Source organism: Rhinolophus sinicus, chromosome 8, assembly GCF_057876585.1.
Source record: "Rhinolophus sinicus isolate RSI-liver-muscle chromosome 8, RSI-T2T, whole genome shotgun sequence".
In the NCBI taxonomy this organism is placed as follows: domain Eukaryota; kingdom Metazoa; phylum Chordata; class Mammalia; order Chiroptera; family Rhinolophidae; genus Rhinolophus; species Rhinolophus sinicus.
In genome coordinates, this window is record NC_142508.1 from 46,077,534 (window position 1) to 46,098,957 (window position 21,424).

The 21,424-nt window shown below is 36.0% G+C and overlaps 1 protein-coding gene across 6 annotated transcripts in view; it reads right to left on the reverse strand.

Moving 5' to 3' along the window:
• Positions 1 to 1,411: 1,411 nt before the first annotated feature.
• LOC109457209 (uncharacterized) overlaps positions 1,412 to 21,424 on the reverse strand; it is a 64,511-nt gene continuing 44,498 nt past the window's right edge. The window contains exons 3-6 of one of the 6 annotated variants that reach the window (XM_074315775.2): positions 20,221 to 20,374; positions 18,873 to 18,999; positions 18,349 to 18,444; positions 1,412 to 13,557 (exon numbers count right to left, since the gene is read on the reverse strand). In XM_074315775.2, coding sequence (XP_074171876.1) covers positions 12,191 to 13,557; positions 18,349 to 18,444; positions 18,873 to 18,999; positions 20,221 to 20,250 — 1,620 coding nt within the window. In that variant the 5' untranslated portion in view covers positions 20,251 to 20,374 and the 3' untranslated portion in view covers positions 1,412 to 12,190. Of the gene's footprint in view, positions 13,558 to 18,348; positions 18,448 to 18,872; positions 19,000 to 20,220; positions 20,375 to 21,424 lie in introns of all 6 variants that reach the window. The other 5 variants (XM_074315773.2, XM_074315774.2, XM_074315777.2 and 2 more) reach the window with 5 other exon arrangements.

The following is a 21,424-nucleotide window of genomic DNA, read 5'->3' on the forward strand; positions in this document are numbered from 1 at the left end:
TTTGTTAATTCATCACATAAGAAAATTAAGTGAAAAACATGTTCACACCAACAGATGATAAAATGCTTCTGGCAAAATCTAGCAGGCATTAAGTAAAATAGGGACTGAATGAAACTACTTATATGTAACAAGGACTATTTATTCTAAATCAATAAGCATTACACTAAATATTTAAATAGTTATGTGATTTCTATTAATTTGGAAAAATGACGGAAATGTCTGCTATCCCCACTAATATTCAACTTTATTTTGAAAGTCCTAGCTACTGCAATAAGAAATGTAAATAAAATGAATAATATAAATATGGAGGGAACTTATGTCTATTTGCACATGCCATGAATGCATGGCAGAAAACATAAAAGACAAAAAAGAAAGAAAAAGTGTACAGGTATTTTATAAGATTGAAAACGAAAACTACATCTAAATTGAAAATGGTAGCAAAACAATAAACACCATAACGCAGTTATAACACAAGCCACCTTGAGAGAAAATAAATCCTATATTTATACAGGTGTAATACCTATGTAATATCTAATGATCAATGCCTGGATTATTTTAAGAATCCTGAAAGATTAATGAAATGACCCAAATAGAAAAAAGTATGAATAAAAAACACTGTAAAGGAAACATAATTGGCCTATAAGCATATGAAAAAAAGATGCTCAACACACTTGTAAACAGGGAAATTAAATATTGCAACCTGTGGGGGCCGACCCGGTGTCTCAGGCAGTTAGAGCTCCATGCCCCTAACTCCGAAGGCTGCCGGTTCAATTCCCACATGGGCCAGTGGGCTCTCAACCACAAGGTTGCCAGTTTGATTCCTCGAGTCCCGCAAGGGATGGTGGGCAGCGCCCCCTGCAACTAAGATTGAACATGGAACCTAGAGCTGAGCTGCCACTGAGCTCCCGGATGGCTCAGTTGGTTGGAGTGCGAACTCTCAACCACAAGGTTGCTGGTTTGACTCCCGCAAGGGATGGTGGGCTGTGCCCCCTGCAACTAGAAAAGGCAACTGGATCTGGAGCTGAGCTGCGCCCTCCACAACTAAGACTGAAAGGACAACAACTTGAAGCTGAACAGCACTCTCCACAACTAACATGGAAAGGACAACAACTTGACTTGGAAAAAAGGCCTGGAAGTACACACTGTTCCCCAATAAAAGTCCTGTTCCCCTTCCCCAATAAAATCTTAAAATCTTATATATATATATATATTGCAACCCGTAACAGACAGGAAAATATGGACACTCAAATTAAATGATCTGAAGAGATTCAAAACTGGTGCAATGGTGAAGCAACAATCTGGCAATACGTATAACTGAAAGGATATAAAGCCTACAATGAACAATTTCACTTCTAAATATGCACCTTAGAGAGATTCTTCACACTTTAAAGAAATAAGAAAATACACAAAATGGTATTTCATGTAGCCTTTTTATTACAATGAAAAGTCATTTATGTCCTAAACACTGTTTAATAGACTATTTAAACATGTTTAATATATACATATCAAGGACCAGGCTGGAATCTTTTTATTCTATTAAAAACCACAAGTCCTCCTTTCAAGCAGGAATCTACTTTCAGAGTGTGATGTGAACTGCAAAGAAAAGTGTCCTTCCTCACCTCTTCCCAACACAGTCTACTCACCCATAATGTCTGAAATGATATCTTTGAAGACATTCATTGTGGTTATTGGTAGCATCTACCAAAATGGTTTACATTCTAAAGATGTTAGTAGCTACTGGGAGTGAGAATTCCACAATGAAGTAAGCTTGAGATACTCTGTAATAAATAAAAATTTCTTTACTATATCCTTGACAAGCTGATAATGTATACTTGGATTTCCCCAAAAGTAGATTTTTTTCTGCTTTGCTTCATTTACACTTTTTCCCAAGAAATCTTTTTATTTTTTCAAATATCACCAAGGACTAGTATTCCCTGAAGCAAACTTATGGAGAATGTTATGTTAAGGCCTTATGCTATGTTAAACACGGGTTTTCTGGAGATAGCTGGTACTTGGGAAAGGCAACACATTGACCTACTAGTGAAGATTGACTTTGTAATTCTAAGTATATCTTAGAATTATGAAAAATAGAATCTTCATAAATAAAGCTGGTCTAGAGTTTGCTTTTCAGGAGCTATCTTCATCTACTTTGCATCAGGATTATTTTAGCTGTGCAGTATTAATTGGTAAAATCTCTAAATAGAGGATCATCTATTTCTTAAGACTTTTATCAGTACAACTATCAGATTTTTTTCTTATACAGAAACTTTATACCCACACATTTGTTTGTTGGTCTGTTTGAATTCTATAGCAGAGCTAATTGTGACAACATATTCTTATGGAAAAATGTAATCCCTCTATATTTTTACATATATTGAAACACATATAGTACATATATATATGTGTACATATAGTATTACCTTATAATTAAAACAAAATTTCTTTTGATAATCTATAGTTACATCACTTTTATCATTCTTAATGGTCTAAACATATTCTCTTTCATTTTCTATTCCAGGACTAGACCTGCCAAAATATAGTCATTACTAACATGCAGTTAAGGTTCCTCACAAGCAGCTAACCTTGACCCATGTTGCGGACATCCCTAAAATCTCTGAAAGGTCCACAAACAACAAACAAGCAGTGGCTGGTCTCCAGGTGCCCAGCATCTCTTGCTAAGCAGACCCCAGCCCAACACTAATGGCAGCCAGCCTTGGTTTGCAGTGTAGCCGCTCCCAGGTGCCTCCAAACCCAGCACAGGCAGATACCAACCACAGATCACTTTGTGGCTGCCACCAGGTGATGATGGACCGGACACAGGCAGCAGCTGACTTACGCTGGCACCAAAGCCCCTCTCAAGAGGCCTCAGAACCCATACACCAAGTGACCAGCTTTAGGCTACACCAGAGCACCATGCAATTAGCTCCACAAATGACACACCCAGGAGTGGACTCAGCAGGCACCAGAACCCTGCTACATCAAATCCCATTCTGTGAAATAGGCCCCCACACAAAAGTTCATCCACTGTAGTCATGGCCAGTCCTCACAGTCAGCCTGAGGATCAATCCCAACCACTGACATGCCTACCAGAATCAAGGCTTGACTACAACAGGAGGGCACACACAACCCACACAATGGACACTCCTGGAGCACCTGGCTCAGGTGACAAGGGAGACTGTGCCACTGGGCCCTATTCAACACCTACTACATAAGGCCACCTTGCCAAGATTGGGAGATGTAGCAGATTTACCTAATGCGTAGAAATAAACACAGGGAGGCAGCCAAAATAAGGAGAGAAAGAAACATATCCCAAATGAAAGAACAGGAGAAAACTCCAGAAAAAGAACTAAACAAAACAGAGGCAAGCAATCTACCATACAGAATTCAAAACACTGATTATAAAAATGCCAAGTAAACTTAGGTAAAGAATAGATGAACTCAATGAGAACTTTAACAAGGAAATAGAAAACATAAAAAAGAACCAGTCAGAAATCAAGAATATAATAATTGAAATCAAGAATACATTAAATGGAATCAACATCAGATTAGATGAAGCAGAGGACCAAATCAGAGATTTGGGGGAAAAAGCTGAACACGCCCAATCAGAAAAGAAAAAAAAGAATCCTAAAAATAAGGACATTCAAGAAATCTGTGGGACAACATCAAATGTAACAATATTTGCATCATAAGGGTCCCAGAAGAAGAAAAAAGAGAGCAATGGATTAAAAACCCACTTGAAAACATAATGACTGAAAACTTCTCTATCCTGGCAACAGAAATAAACACACAACTCCAGGAAGTGCAGAGAGTCCCAAACAAGATGAACCTGAGCCAGGTGCTCCAGGAGGCCCACACCAAGATTTATCATAATTAAAATGGCAAAGAATCTTAAAAGCAGCAAGAGAAAAGCAGTTAGGGGGTGGCCGGTTGGCTCAGCTGGTTAGAGCACAGTGCTCATAATAACCAGGTCACCGGTTCGATTCCCACATGGGCCACTGAGCTACACCCTCCACAACTAGACTGAAAACAATGACTTGATTTGGAGCTGAGCTGTCCCTCTACAACTAGATTGAAAACAACGACTTGACTTGGAGCTGATGGGTCCTGGAAAAACATACTGTTTCCCATTATTCCCCAATAAAAATTAAAAATTAAAAAAAAAAAAAGCAAGTACAATGTTGTTGTTTTTGAAAAAAAAAAAAAAAAGAAAGAAAGAAAAGAAAAGCAGTTAGTTACCTACAAGCGAGCTCCCATAAGACTGCTGATTTCTCAACAGAAACTTTGCAGGCCAGAAGGGATTGGCAGGAAATATTCAAAGTGATAAAAGCAAGGACCTACAACCAATATTACTCTACCCAGCAAAGCTATCATTTAGAATCCAGAGACAGATGAAGAGTTTCCCAGACAAGAAAGTGCTAAAGGAGGTCACCACCACCAAACAAGTATTACAAGAAATGGTAAAAGGCCTTCTTCAAAAAGAAGAAAATAAAAGATAAAAAATATGAATAATAAAATGGCAATAACTACATACCTATCAACAATTACTTTCAATGTAAATGGTTTAAATGCTCCAAAAGATAGTGGGGCTGAATGGATAAGAAAACAAGACCTTTACATATGCTGCCTACAAGAAACCCACTACAGACCCAAAGGTGTGCACAAACTGAAAGTAAAGGGATGGAAAAAGATATTGAACACAAATGGAAACAAACAAGCAAAAAAAGATGGGGTTACAATACTGTATCAGACACAATAGACTTCAAAGCAAGGGCTGCAACAAGAGACAAAGTCGGGCATTTCTTAACATTAAAGGGATCAATCCAACAAGATGATACAACTCTTGTAAACATTTATGTACCCAATGTAGAAGCACCTAAACATATAAAGCAAATATTCACAGACATAAAATGAGAGAATGAGAGTATTACAATTATATTAGGGGACTTCAACATCTCATTGACTTTAATTAATACCGGAGGTGCCAAAAAAAATGTATACAAGTGGACACTTTGGTCGACGTTGCTCAAGCAGTAGTTTGCCATAATCAGAAGTGTCTGGATGCTGATGGTTACCACTTTGTGCAACTCTTGTAATTGCAGAAGTCAAATATGACTTGTATTCATCTTTTGTTATTGGTATATGTTGATTATTACAATTTTAATACGGTTTTCCTTTCTTAAAATGTGTATACATGTTTTTGGCACCCTCTGTAGATCATCCAGACAGAAACAGTGGCCTTAAATGACACATTATACCAGACAGATTTAATTGACATTTTTAGAACACTTGACCCCAAAACGGCAGAATACACATTCTTTTTGAATGCACATGGAACATTTTACAGGACATTTGTGGCTTTGTTAAGCCACAAAACAAGTTTCAATAAATTTAAGGAGACTGAAATAATATCAAGCATGTTCTCCAATCACAATGGTATGAAACTTAAAATCAATAAGAAGAAAACTAAAAACACACGAACATATAGAGGATAAATAACATGCTACTAAACAACGAATGGGTTGACAACGAGATCAAGAAAGAAATCAAAAGATACCTTCAGACAAATGATAATAAAAACAAAACAACCCAAAATATATGGGACACAGCAAAAACAGTTCTAAGAGGAAAAGTCATAGCAATACAAGCCTACTTCAAGAAACAAGAAAAATCTGGGGCAGCCAGATGGCTCAGGTGGTTAGAGCGCAAGCTCTGAACAGGGTTGACGGTTTGATTCCCACATGAGCCAGTGAGCTGCGCCCTCCACAACTAGATTGAAGGTCGACTTGGAGCTGATGGGCCCTGAAGAAACACACTGTTCCCCAATATTCCCCAATAAAAGTTATGTAAAAAAAAGAAACAAGAAAAATCTCAAATAAACTTTCTAAACATACACCTAAAACAATTACAAAAGAAGAACAAAGCCCAAAGTTAGTGGAAGGAAAGAAACAATAAAGATCAGAGCAAAAGAAAATGAAAGAGAGGCAAAAACAAAACAAAACAAAAAAAATCAATAAAAAAGAACAACGAAACTAAGAGCTGGTTCTTTGAAAAGATAAACAAAACTGATAAATGTTACCTACATTCATTAAGAAAAAAAGAGAGAGGGCCCAAAATAAATAAAATCAGAAATAAAAAAGAAGTGACACCACAGAAATACAGAGGATTTTAAGAAAATACTAGGAAAAATTACATGCCAACAAATTTGGACAACTAGGAAGAAATGGATACATTCCTAGAAATATGTAATCTTCCAAGACTGAATCAAGAAGAAACAGAAATTCTGAACAGACCGATAACTACTAATGAAATCAAATCAGTAATCCAAAAAACTCCCAACAAACGAAAATCCTGGACAAGATGGCTTAACAGGTGAATTTTAACAAACATTCTATGAATAATTAACACCTATGCTTCTCAAAATATTCCAAAAAACTGAAGAGGGAGGAAGTCTCCCAAGCTTAAGGGCAAGCATTATCCTGATTCCAAAACCAAAGACATTACAAAAAAAGAAAACTATAGGCTGATATCCCTGATGAACATATATGCAAAACTCCTCATCAAAATATTAGCAAATCAATTCAGCAGTATAGTAAAAAGATCACACACCATGATCAAGTGGGATTTATTCCTGGGATACAAAATTGATTCAATACTGCAAATCAATTAACATACACAAAATGAAGGATAAACATCACATGATCATATCAATAGATTTAGAAAAAGTCATTTGACAAATTCCAGCATCTATTTATGATTTTTTAAAAAACACCTCTCAGGATAGTGGAGCTAGAGGGAACATACCTCAATATAATAAGGCAATGTATGACAAATACACAGCTAACATCAAACAATGGTGAAAAGATAAAAGCATTTTCCTTAAGATCAGGAACAAGACAAGGGTGTCCACCTTCACCACTTCTATTCAACATAGTAAAGTATCGTATACTAGTATCCTAGTATCCTAGCCACAGCTATCAGACAAGAAAAAGAAACAAAACCATCCAAAGTGGAAAGGAAGAAGTAAAACTGTCATTATTTCGAGATGACATGATACTACAGAATCCTAAAGAGTCCACCAAAAAGCTATTAGAACTGATCAATGAATTCAGTAAAGCAGCAGGATACAAAACTAACATTCAGAAATTGGTTGCATTTTTATACACCAATAATGAACTATCAGAAAGAGAAATCTAAAAAAACACTCCCACTTACAATTGCATCAAAAGAATAAAATACCTAGGAATAAATCTAGCCAAGGAGGTAAAAGACCTGTATTTGGAATTTGTAAGACATTGAAGAAAGAAATTGAAGAAGCTACCACAAGGCTATGATCATTAAAAATGGCATGGTGTTGGCATAAAAAGACACATAGATCAATGGAGAAGAATAGAGAGCCCAGAAATAAACCCGCACCCACATGGTCAATTAACCTATGGCAAAAAAAGGCAAGAATATACAAAGGGGTAAAGACAGTCTCTTCAATAACTGGTGTTGGGAAAACTGGACAGATACGTGTGAGAAAAAAAAAAAAAGAAAAAAAGAAACTAGACCACTTTCTTATACCACATACAAGAATAAACTAAAAATGTATTAAAGTCTTAAATATAAGACCTGAAACCATAAAACTCCTAGAAGGAAACACAGATAGTAAACTCTCTGAGATTGCTCTTATTAATATTTTGGGGGTTATGTCTTTTCAGGTAAGGGAAACAAAAGAAAAACTAAATGGGACTACATCAAACTAAAAAGTTTGAGCAAAGGAAATCATCAACCAAACGAAAAGACAACCTACTGAATGGGAGAGAGATATTTACCAAGGATACATTCGATAAATGGTTAATATTCAAAATATATAAGAAACCCACACAACTAAAACCAAAAAGACAATGCAATTAATTTAAAAGGGGGCAGAGGACCTAAATAGACATTTCTCCCAAGGGAACAACAGACATATGAAAAGATGCTCAACATCACTGATCATCAGAAAAATGGAAATTAAAACCACAATGAGTTATCACCTCATACCTGTCACAATGGCTATCATCAATAAATTAACAAACAAGTGTTGGCGAGGATGTGTGAAAAAGGAAACCTCCTGCATTGTTGATGGGGATTCAAATTGGTGCAGCCACTACAGAAAACATAATGGAGGTTCCTCAAAAAGTTAAAAATAGAACTACCTTATGACCCAGCAATTCCACTCCTGGGTATTTATCCAAAGAAATCCAAAACACTAATTCGAAAAGATATATGCATCCCTATATCCACTGCAGCATTATTTACAACAGCCAAGATATGGAAGCAACCTAAGTGTCCATCAATAGATGATCGGATAAAAAAGTGGTACATATATACAACGGAAGATTACTCAGCCACAAAAAAGAATGAAATCTTACCATTTGCAACAACATGGATAGACCTAGAGGATATTATGCTAAGTAAAATAAGTCAGACAATGAAAGACAAATACCATATGATTTCACTTATACGTGGAATCTAAAAACAAAATAAAAGAGAAACAAGCTCATAGATGCAGAGAACAAAATGATGGTTGCCAGAATGGAGGGGCTTAGGGGAGTGGGTGTAAAAGGTGAAGGGATTCAAAATTACAAATTGGCAGTTGCAAATAGTCACAGCGATGTAAGTACAGCATAGGAAATATAGTCAATAATACTGTAATAACTATGTATGGTGTCAGGTGGGTACTAGACTTATTAGGGGGATCACTTCATCAGCTATATAAATTTGTAACCACTATGCTGTACACCTAAATCCAACATACTGAATGGCAACTATAATTGAAAAATAAAAATTTATTTAAAAAAAATCAACTGTCTAGTTCCTCAATTTATCCTTTTAATTATACTTTGCTTCTCTTGTGTTGGTTTTGTTTCTGATTTCTTGATATAAATGCTTATTCATTCCTTTGATACATTTACGTATGTGACAGGCCCAGAGTTGATAGCTGTGGATAAGTGAAGAAGATGAAGACTGAGCCCACAAACGAAGTTTCCTTAGTGCATTAAAGGGTATTCATTTTTCACTGAATAGAACTTTGGCGATATCTGACAAGTTTAGATACGCAGGCATCTCATTTCTAAGTAGTCTGTAATTTCAGTTTCGATTTTAAACATTTTATTGAAACTCCAAACACATAGAAAAGTAGAAATATTAGAACAATGAGCTCCCATATACAAACCACTGCACTTTAATTATCAACATTTTGCCAATCTCCTTTCCAGTTCTCTTTGCCAATTCTTTTTCTATTACTGGAGTATTTTAACACAAATCTGGACATCTTGTCATTTCATAAGCATGTAATCATGTATGTCTAACAACAGGTCTTATTTCTTGGTAATCACATTGATATCATCCCTGACAAAATTATTATCTTTTTAAGATTTTTTTATTAACACATAGCCAACATACATTATATTAGTTTCAGGGGTACACCATAGTTATTCAACATTTACATACCTAAAGAAGTGATCACCATGGTTAAGTCCAGCAACCATCTGACACTGTAACATGCTATCACAATGTTATTGACTATATTTCCTATGCTGTACCTTACATCCCCATGACTTGTTTTATACCTGGAAATTTGAACCTTTTATTCCCCTTCACCTTTTCCCTTTTAAATTTTTCAATTACAATTGACATTCAATATTATTTTATGTTAATTTCAGGTGTAGAACATAATGGTTAGACATTTATATAATTTAAGGAGTGATCCCCCTGACTAGTCCAGTACTTACCTGGCACTATACATAGTTATTACCATATTACTGACTATATTCCTTATGCTTTGCTTTACATCCCCATGATTTGGTTTACACATAGAAATCTGAACCTCTTATTTCCCTTTACCTTCCCCCCCTTTTTAAATTTTTCAATTATTTCTAAATACCATTTAATATGCGGTGTTTGTCCACCTTTCCCCCACTGTCTCCAAATATTTTTACATTTTGTTCAAACTAGGTCCAAGTAATGCCCACATATTAAATTTAGTTGCTATGTCGCTTGTCTCTTTTTATATGTTAACAGTGCTCTTCATTTTCAAGCCACCCACTTGGAAGAAAGCTGGTTGTTTGTTTCGTAAAACTTTACACCTTCTGGATCTACTTGGATGCTTCCCTGTGGTGCCATTTACCTTTGTTCATCTATTCCCCAAATTCCTGGTTTCAAAGAATTTGACTTAAATATTTGATTCCTTCAGTTTATAATTTTGGCAATAAGGCTTTGTAAGTAGTGGTGTGTACTTCCTATTGCATTATATCAGGAAGTGCATATTGTCGGATGCTAGTCCCACTTTTATAGAGGTTAAAATTGATCAGAGGACTCAGAGGTGGTCAGTTTGATAAATTCACTATAATGTTCTCACAATAAAATCTTTCACCTAGTAGTTTTAATAGCAGTTGAAGATCATTTTCTGGACTTATTATTCCATTAGGGAACTAGAAAATGGTAACTTTTCTAATCCTATCAATCTCTCTAAATTTACTGGTTAGATTAAAAAAAAAAAATACTTTAATTTGTGAGCTTTTGGAGGCCATGAAATTTGGTTCATGTGGCAAAAGCAAAATAAATTACTCCCCTGACCCATTTATCAATTTTCAGGATGAAATGGTGTCCAAGCATCATGCATAGCCGACCAAATTCTACAGCCATAACCGAGTAAACTAACTACTATTGGGGTCATATCAAAAGACCCAACTTCCACTAGTTGAAGATAGGGCAACTTGAGCATCAAAAAGTATATTGACTGTAATGAAATGATCTTTTCCTTCTTTTATACAAGAGTTTTATACACACACAAACACACACATGAACATGCACACACAATATTAAATTTCCAAGTGGTTAGTTTCCTTTTTGCCATCGTTTTGATAGTTTCTAATTAAATCTTGAATGATACTCAGACAATAGGGATTATAAAACATTTACTTTTGGAAATTAAGGGAAAATAATTTCATGTTTCTCTTTGATTCTTCAACAGTTGTATTCTCAATCTAATATTCATGAAATTTGTAAGGTTTTCAGCATGAAATTTCTGGTGCAGCGCGTGTTGGAAAACTCACATTCAATATAACCTCCTAGATTTTACCCAGAATAAATTATCTTAAATTTAGTAAGTGCTGAGCAGTGAGTAACAGGAGGCTTTTTTACATTTACTACTTCTACAGGACATTTCTTGCATATGAATTCACTAATACTAATGATAACAGTTACAGATATTTACAGAAAACATGCTATGTGGCTATTTTTCCAAGTAGTAACTATTTAATCCTACAACAATTCTATCACACAGTGTAGCAGGCTAACTGTGATTGGCCCCAATGGTCCCTGCCTCCGAGTATTCACACTGTTGTGTAATCCTCTTCCTTTGAACGTGGGGGCAACCTAGTAATTTGCTTCTAGGCAGTAGAAGACAGCAAAAGTGATGAACTATTACTTCAGTGATAAGACTACACAAGATTATAACTTCTATGATGCTAGCAGACTCTACTGCCTTTTTGGCTTGCAAACTTTGATGAAGTTAGCAGTCATGTTGAAGAGGCCCATGTGGCAAGGAACTGAGGTCAGCCTTCAGCCAACAGCCAATTAGAAACTGAGAACATCAGTGAAATAGCGCTCAAGAAAATGAATTTAGCCAACAACCATGTGAGGTTGAAAGTGGATCCCTTCCCCAGTTGAGCCTTCAGATGAGACCCAGCCCCAGCTAAAACCTTGATTTTAGCCTGTGAGAGACCCTGAAGCAGAAGACCCAACTAAGTTATGCCCAGATTCCTGACCCATAGGAATTGTGAGATAATAAATGTGTATTATTTTAAGCTATTGAGTTGTCGTCATTTATTACACAGCAATAAATAATATATATAGGTACTGTTATCACCATTTTACAAGTGAGTAAAATGAGGCACAGAAATTTAAGTACCTTGTCCAGTAACACACTGGTAATAAAGTGGTGAAATGGAGACAATGATGAATGAAGCTAAAGATTCTCCTATATTCATTGTATTATTCTCTCATAAATTTGAAGATAAAAAATGTTCGAATGAAGGCTTTTAAAGCAACACTTTTGTTCTGTAATATAAAATTTCTTATGCTTCAATGTAAGCATGAAACAAAGTTTCTCAAAAGTGAATTTTGTTCTATAACATAATGCACATTTGAAGGCTTTCTTGTATTAAATTCCATTATGTATTTTCTGATGTTGAGTAAGGTGTGAATGCTGTCTAAAGGCCTTCTTACATGCCTTACATTTGTAAGGTTTCTCACCTGTATGAATTCTCTGGTGTTGAGTAAGAAATGAATAAAGTCTAAAAGCCTTTCCACATTCCTTACAGTCATAGGGTTTCTCACCAGTATGAATACTCTGATGTTGAGTAAGTTGTGAGAGCAGTCTAAAAGGTTTTCTACATTCCTTACATTCATAAGGTTTCTCACCAGTATGAATACTCTGATGTTGAGTAAGTTGTGAGAGCAGCCTAAAGGCCTTCCCACATTCTTCACACTCATAAGGTCTCTCACCAATATGAATGCTTTGATGTGAAATAAGTTGTGAGTAACTACTGAAAGTCTTCCAACATTCCATACATTCATAGGGTTTTTCACGAGTATGAATTCTCTGATGGCGAACAAGTTGTTGTCTTAATCTAAAAGTCTTTCCACATTCCTTACATTCATAGGGTTTCTCACCAGTATGAATACTTTGATGGACAGTAAGTTGTTGGCATATTCTAAACGCCTTTCCACATTCCTTACATTCATAGGGCTTCTCACCAAAATGAATTTTCTGATGTACTCTAAGGTCTGGACTACATACGAAGGCTTTCCCACATTCCTTACATTCATAGAGCTTCTCAGCAGTATGAAGTCTCTGATGTCGAGTAAGGTGTGTACACTGCCTAAAGGTCTTCCCACATGCTTTACATTCATAGGGTTTCTCACCAGTGTGAATTCTCTGATGTCGAGCAAGTTGCTGATGTACTCTAAAGGCCTTTCCACATTCCTTACATTCATAGGGCTTTTCACCAGTATGAAGTCTCTGATGTTGAGTAAGTTCTTGGAGCACTGTAAAGGCCTTCCCACATTCCTTACATTCATAGGGTTTCTCACCAGTATGAAGTTTGTGATGTCGAATAAGGTGTGCACGCTGTCTAAAAGCCTGCCCACATTCTTTACATTTATAAGGTTTCTCACCAGTGTGAATTCTCAGGTGCTGACTAAGTGTTGAACGACGAATAAAGGTCTTCCTACATTCCTTACATTCATATAACTTTTCTCCATTATGAACTCTCTGATATCCAGCAAAAAAATTATGCTTTTTATAAGTGGTCATTTTTTCAGAAGTAATTTTCACTTGCCCAAAATATCCCTCTTGTGGTACCTTTTGCCCCTCAATCTTGCTTTTGCATTCCCAATCATTTCTAAAAATGGAGTCCTCAAGGCTATAGCTTTTAATTCTTTCCATTACCTCCCATTGGAACGAATATATTTCATAAATATCCTTTTCTGGTGATAAGGTATTGGTCTTGCATCTGGACTCCAAATCTGAAAAATAAGAAAGCAAAGACATGGCATTTTCCTGTTCCAGAACAAAGAAAACTTCCATAGAGAAATAAAAGATGCCTAAAATAATGCCTATTACAAGTGAACGAATTAGACATCTCTAGAACATGGGCATTTCTGCTACAATACCACATATGTGTATCTAAAACAAACAAACAAACAAAAAACAACAACCCATCTTCTGCAAAGTTACACACCAAAAAATAGGACTAGAGAAGACCACTCTAGTCTATCCAACTTTATTAGCAGAGCACAAACAAATGTAATAATTGGTATCTCAAGGGAACGCAGAAGATAGCTCGGTATAGCTAAAGGCCTCTTCATGGATATTAAACACACAAAAATGAAGTAGAAATGTCAGATTTCAGGTGCTGAGACTTTGCACATGAAAATAAAGCCCTGAGCCAGTGAGGCTACCATGAAGGTGGGAATGGGGTGAAGTGCAACGTGTCTTTATCTAGGAGTGATGCAAGGTTGACTATGTACATCTCTGGGGAGGGAGTCCTGGGTGCAGGCATTTAGTATTAATTTGCTTAATATAGAGGTGGAAGGGCTTATAACAAAGCATCAAACTGAAGGCTTTTGCCTTTACTACTGAATGTTATAAATCTACTTCTATAATTCTGGCTCCAATCAACTAAGAAAATAGGCACTTCTGCTACAGTTAGCTGTGAACCAACTGATTTCCACATTATACTGATATCACTCCCTATTTTGTATCACTATTAAGCTAATTTGTATTATGGATTATTAACTGTATTATGGAACAGGCTATATTCTCAAACATTTCAAAAAAAGGCAAAGGAAACAGAGAACAAGGAAAGTCCAGGAAAGGAGGTGAGCCTGGTGGTTGGGAAAACAAGTTAAGTCAATAGAGGCCTGATTTAAGTGAGGATATGTATTATCTGAAGATTTGTTAAAACTACACAGAGGTATTTTTGACTGACTGAAACAGAATCTATAGGACTAGTCCTGGGCATGTTTTCGCTTTGTTCTTATTTATATTCTCCAACAAATGATTCCAATGCTGATCAATGTTTGAGTCCCTCTATTTAAACGTTTTCAATCATTTCTCTTTACAATTAGAATAAAATATAAATACCTGAGCAGGGATAATAAGGCTTCTGCTTACCAACTCCTCTCCCATTTACTCTCTCTTTTCATGTCATAAAGGCCTCTTTTCAGTACAAGACACATTTTAAAAAAATGATACAACTGTTCCTATTAAATAGGACAGTTCACAGGTTGCTCCGTCTTTGAGAAATCCTCCGACTTTGCATCGTTGGCTTTTCATCCTCAGATCTCAAAACAAAAATCATGTATTCCGGAAAGCTATTCCTGCTAACCCCATTTAAGTCTATACACTTTATGCTCTATCCCAGCAATCTGTTGCTCTTCTTTGTACTACTTTTCCCAATTTTGGAATAAAATATGTATTAATTTTCTCATTTGTTATTCTGTTAGTTTCTTATTCCTGAGTTTCCCCAGTAGCAGAAACAAGCTCTAAGTTCATTTACCATTACATAACAATAGCTGTTACTCATTTAATTCCCATAACTATGTAATCATTAACAAATACATACGTCTGTCTCTACTCTTTTATATTGTACTAAAATGATGTATCTCCAGTAGAGTTTATATTATTGCTTATCAATGCTACATTTACTCAAACTTTGCTCCTTCATATCTTCCCTAGGGACTCTTTTCCATTCTACATATCCAAAGCAACTTTTGTACTTCCCAGAAAATGATTTCAAATATTTTTCAATCATGCTAACATTGACAGGCTTATGAAATCACGAGTAAAAAGGCATGGGGAAATATCGAGCATATCGGAATAACTGTCAAATATGGAATGGGGCTTGGTATCACCTGAGTGCAATAGAGAAAACTAAACACTATGTTAAATCTGAGCTCAAAAATAGTAATTCAGATGGGAGACTTGCATGAAGAAAATCAAGATGTGGAATGAAGTAAGCAAAGAATGGGGGAAGATAGGATGGGAGAGATAGGAAAGCTTTTTTTCTGCAACTTCAGTATAAACGTATAAGTATCAAAATGATTCAAACAATAGTCTGATCACATGAAACAAAATGAGAAATAATAAAAATCATAAAACCAAGAGACATCTTCTTTTCAAATTTTAAAAACTCTACTGAAGTTGTAAAATTTCTAGAAAATATTGAAACACATTATCAAGAATCTATGAAATAGAGCTACACATTTTAGAAGAAAATAATTGGTATGTTTAAGTTCTTAGAGTAATAGAAATGAAAGTATGTGGGTACCCCACGCTAAAGTTAGGAAAAGAATAACAAAATATCCTAAGGAACCTAGAAAAATGCAACAAATTAAAATAAAAGCAGAATTTAATTAAGTGGATAATAGAAAGAGAATAAAATTAATACACAAATTAAGAAAATCTCCAGGTTGTTTTAAAAAAGAAATCAGTGAAGTATATTAGCCATTAGCTAAGATAACAAGGATACAAAGTAACATATTCAAACAAATAAAAAACTACGTATTCAGAGACAACTAACCAGGGGTCTCTCAGATTTTTGCACATCTTGCAAGCAGAAGCACTGACCACCTTTGTTCTGGGCTATCTTTTCAAGAATGTTTGTAAAACAAACAGCCTGGGAAGGGAGAGATAGTATCGGTCTCTGAATCACCAGACAGGTTTGCTAATTAACTGTTCAGTATAATAAAGGTCATATCTCCCTCATAGCAAGGGTCATGCATGCTTATTGTCCATTATAAAAGATTTGGGTTCCTCTCCTATAACACAGCTCACCACTTGTTCAGGTACCTATTTACACCCATCCATGTCACCCCCAAGGGACTTGTGTGCAAAGAGAAATAATGCAAATATGCTGATGTTCATGCTGCTTCTTGTGCTGTGAGCAATAAAATCCTTTGTTTTTGGCTTAGGTGTCTTGTGTCTTCTGCCAGCATCCACGACACTGTGGCAGGCTAACCGGTTAGCTTGCAAGCAGGGTAACATTGCAGATCCTTCACAGTTCATGGCGCTAGCAAATAATTATTAAAAAGGAATATTTTGAAAATCATAAAAAAATACTATGCCAATAAAGGGTAAGTTTCTAGGAAAATGTAGAGAAAGCAGTCAAAGACCTACTCCAAAAATTATTTTGAAGATTATCAGAAATTTAGAAAGCATATAGTCCAGTTATATTTCAAGTGGCCAGAACACTTAAAAAGAAAAATTCCAAGATATTTTTAATTGAGTTTAAAATGGAATAAAAGCCTAGTAAAGAAATAATTATATCTAAATAAAAAAAAAAAAACCACAACAACCTAGTAAAGGAAAATTACATGTCAATATCACTTATGAAAATTCATGCAAAAACTCCGAGAGAACATGGAAAGAGAATACATCATAGCTAAGTGTGGCTTATTCTAGGAAAGCAAAGGCACTTCAATATTAGAAAATCTACCAGAACAATTCATCAAATTCATTATTCTAAGTATAAAAAAATCATATGATTATTTCCATAGACACTGGAAAGGCATCTGACATAATTCAGCACTCATTCCTTATTTTTTAAAAAGCACTCAAAATAATAGGAATGCATGGTTACTTCCTTAACACGATAAAAAGTAGAATAACGAAATGAAGTCAGAAACTTAGGCAAGGATTATAACATGTAAAGTTTTATATAGTATAGGGGAAGGTATGTGACTTTTATTTTAAGTGTGATAGAAAGCTATTGGAGATTTTTGAGAAGAGGAATGTCAGGAGTTGATTTGTCTTGTAATTATCATTCTGGAGAATGGATTGAATATGGGCAAGATGGGCAGTAGGAAGACCAATTAGAAACCTATCTCATTTGTCCTGATGGAAGATGATAGTGGTTTTGATTAGAATGGATAGAAGCACAGCAATGCAGAAAAGAATAAAGAGCACTGTAAAAGGTAAATATAATATTGACAATATAATGTAAATTAATGATCTGCTGAGGTTAAAAAGTATATGGAATTAAGATATATGACAACAACAGCACAAAAAAGTGGGTAACACATAAAAGGAATTAAAATGTTTTGAAGACCTCTATAATATTGGGAAGGATGTAAAGGAACTAATTTAAGGTACAGTGTAGTAGTAAGTAAACAATGCTTTTGTTAGTCTCTAGGGCAACCACAAGAAGAAAAATAAAAGTATGTATAACTAACATGCTAAAAAGACAAAAGCTAAAATAAAAATACTTGATTAATCCAAAAAAGGCGGGAGAGAAAAAAAGGAAGAAAGAACATGCTGAACAAATAGTATTCTCTTACTATTCTTTTAGTGGCTATAGACGTGAAATGAAAACACCCTCTTCCATTCCTGACAGTAATTTATATTGTCTTTTCTTCTTTGTTAGTCAAGATAGGTGTTTACCAACTTTGATCTTTTCAAGAAATTAACTCTTAGCTTTATTGATTTTCTCTACTTCTTCCTTTTTTTCTATTTTATTGACTTCAGTTTTTATATTTATCATTTCTTTCCTTCTACTGAGAACAGCTCCACTCTTTGAAGTGGGAAAGAAATATGAAAGACAAGAAACAGAGTCGTAATCAAGGTCAACAGGAAGTCCCTTTGTCAGTTCAGGCTTAAGATTTTAATTTGCTTCCCCCATCTCAGGCCTTTCCTCCACAGGCCATGGGCATTTGAAGAGAGATCGCCAACAACATCTAAAGGTTGTGCCTTTACCCTAGGCAGCTTGGTATTACCTGCAGTAATGACTTCCCTATGCCTGCTAAGCCCTCACTCACCAGGGTAGTGTCTTCTTGTCCCTTCCCTCACAACCATCCAGGGCTCCTTCCCTTCATCCAATAATGTAATCACATCTGGTTTAGAAATGGAAGGTCCTGCTTAAAAGAAAAACGTGACATGAAATTATAAACTCTTAGATTCAGATTTGGTTAAATTTATAGTCAACTACAGATCAAAATGGTATTTTATAAAACCTAAGAGCCAAGAAATGCAAGGGAGTTGAAGAACACTCATATTATGGTAACCTCAGGACCACAAGGAATAGACACCAGATTGTTAAGAACAGGCCTTAACATAATTTAAACTCACACAAGCTCTGTTGAGAGGCAGTTTTGTGTAGTGGTTGAGAAAACAAAACCTGGATCCAGACTGCCTGGGTTCAAATGGAAGGGCCTATTTCCAACCTACCAAAGCTTGAACCATGCCTTTGGAACAGAAAGACAAAATTGATCTTGTTTCTCAAAACATAGTCCTGAAATTGACAGTAGAAAAGGCCAATATAATTTGGCATAAATAGCCTTACCTAGTGAAATGAAGTTGCTATAATTCTCCCACATCACATCCCTGTATAGGTCTCTCTGAGCTGAGTTCAGGAATTCCCATTCTTCCTGTGAGAAGTCTATGGCCACGTCCATGAATGTCACTGAACCCTAGGTGGGGGGGTGGAGGGAGAATAAAAACAAACTCATATATTACTTACGAAAACAAATGAAATATTTTCTAGACGGAAAGATAGAAGATTGCATTGCTTAGAGGGGGCCACATAGCAGCAAATAGGGTAGGGCTAAAAACTTAGGACATGCACAGGTGGTAGTAAGAAAATTAGTATCACTGAAGCAGAGTGCTTGCTACATATCTTGAATAGTCCTGTGGCTGCAGATAAGATTAAATTTTTACCTACACATATCTAGAAATGAATAAAATAACCCCCTAAAAATCCCAATTAAACAAAACAGTGCACACAGCCTGCTGCAAGCTGTGTCTCCACCATAAATCCTTAAGAAATATGAGGTCTTCTACCTTTTTTCCTTTAATGAGCATAAAAAAAATATTTTTAAAAATTTCTCCTGAATATACTATAAAATCTCCAAGAAACCATACTCAAATTAATCACAAAGTCAGATTTTATTATAAACATTTTCCCTGTTATGACCAATTTTTTAGTAAACTTTCTAAAATTTGCTATCTGGTAGTCCACATTTTAAACATACTAGATTCAATCTTTTTTCTATTCAGATGTTTTAATTCAATATAATCTCAAAAGTCTTCCTCAGCTCCCAGAGTCTGTATCATCTAATACTTATTTATGCATCTGGATAACTTTCTCACTCTTTATCACCCATCATCCCTCACTGAACACCTTTCCTCATTTCTGAGTTAGAGGATACAGAATCATGAAGGATATCACTCTGGACCAGAGGTGTTTAATGAGGAGTGATTTCACTCCCCAGAAGACAGCTGGCCATGTCTGGAGACAATTTTGATGGTCAGAGCTGCAGGGAGAGGGTGTTAAGTGTTACAGGCATCTAATTGTAGAGGCCAGGGATACCTTCAGACATCTTACAATACAAAGGACAGTCCCCCACAATAAAAGATTCTCTGGCTCAAAATATTAATAGTTCCAAGGTTGAGACACCATGCTCTAGACCAGCACATCCTATAAAACTACACAATGGGCTTGCTCCTGGTATTTTTCTCTCAGGGTTTCCCCGAGATGATTCCTGATCTCTCTATCTGCAGTCCTGTTCTGATCACCTCCTATTCATCCATTGGTGAGGGAGGGATCCCTTACCCTAGATAGCACGAGATGGCTGAATACCTGACACCAGACAGATGAGATTGCCAGTAGTTTATTAGTCACATATACTCACAGCCCAGAGGTAGAGGACACCACACTTCATGCAGGGCCACACAGGGGTTGCACTCAGGAATAGAGCGAACAAGCAGGGTCTGTGGGAGGTAGGCTTTGTAGTTTCCTGGTTCCCGTGGGAGGATGTAATTGGCTTGTTTGCATAATTCTGCAGGCTGGCAGGGGTTGAAACCCATTACATCATAGACCAGGAGGGGTTTAGTTAGCACTAGCTATAGGAACTAGCCAGGTAGGGGGTCTTTTGTTGGATGGTGGCATATCTGGTGAGAGCAGAACTCATGGTTAGGCCTTTGGAGCCTTGAGAAAGATATCAAGGCAATACATGAAATTTAGGCCTTATAATACAAGGCCCCAATCACATCCCTACCGACTCCACCCAATCCTAAAAGCCTTATATACCTAACATCTTAACACAGAGACTAAATCTTATCCTATGTACTTGGGAAACAGGTGTGTGGAGAAGTTTGGAGTTTTCCCTAGAGCAGTCAAATAGGATCAAATTCTTTCACCAAACCACAGGTATTCAAGTAAGTTAAAAACTGGGATCTCCCACTTAATATCAATAATCCATTCCTAAAAATCAGACATCCTAACACTGCAGTATTGACCAGATGTCTATTTTCCCATCATTTTAAACCAAAGAATTATACTGCATTATACATCAATTCCAACCCTCCAACTAGCTTCATATTTCCCCTCAGTATAGGATCATAGTGCATAACTGTCAGTGCACACATATCTTTGGCTTTAATATTTTCATTGTCTTTTTTACTGAACTCTTTTCTCACTTGCTTTGCTTCTTTCTCCAGTTTTCTTCAAAACTTTGCCAACTTTTTAGGAACTCATTTTATACTGAGCAAAACCAAGGGCTATATGTGAAATGTACTGTGAAAATGCACTTCCAATGAGAACACAATGGCAGAAATGGCTCACCCTCAGTATGATGATCTAATGCCTCCTTTATCATCAGAAGGACCAGATATATGCTTCCCCTTTAATGATACTTGCGTGCATGTCAAAACATCAGCAGGTGGTTTTGATGGTCTAGCAATTATATTTGGAATAAAACAAGATTTTGTTGCACATTGTTTTTTGTTTAAAAATGTTGCATTGTAGTTCTAAAAATAGGTAAAATTAATTTATGGTATTTGGCGTCAAGATAGAGGTTACATTTGGACTGGGTAGGTAAGGGAGTAGATAAAAAG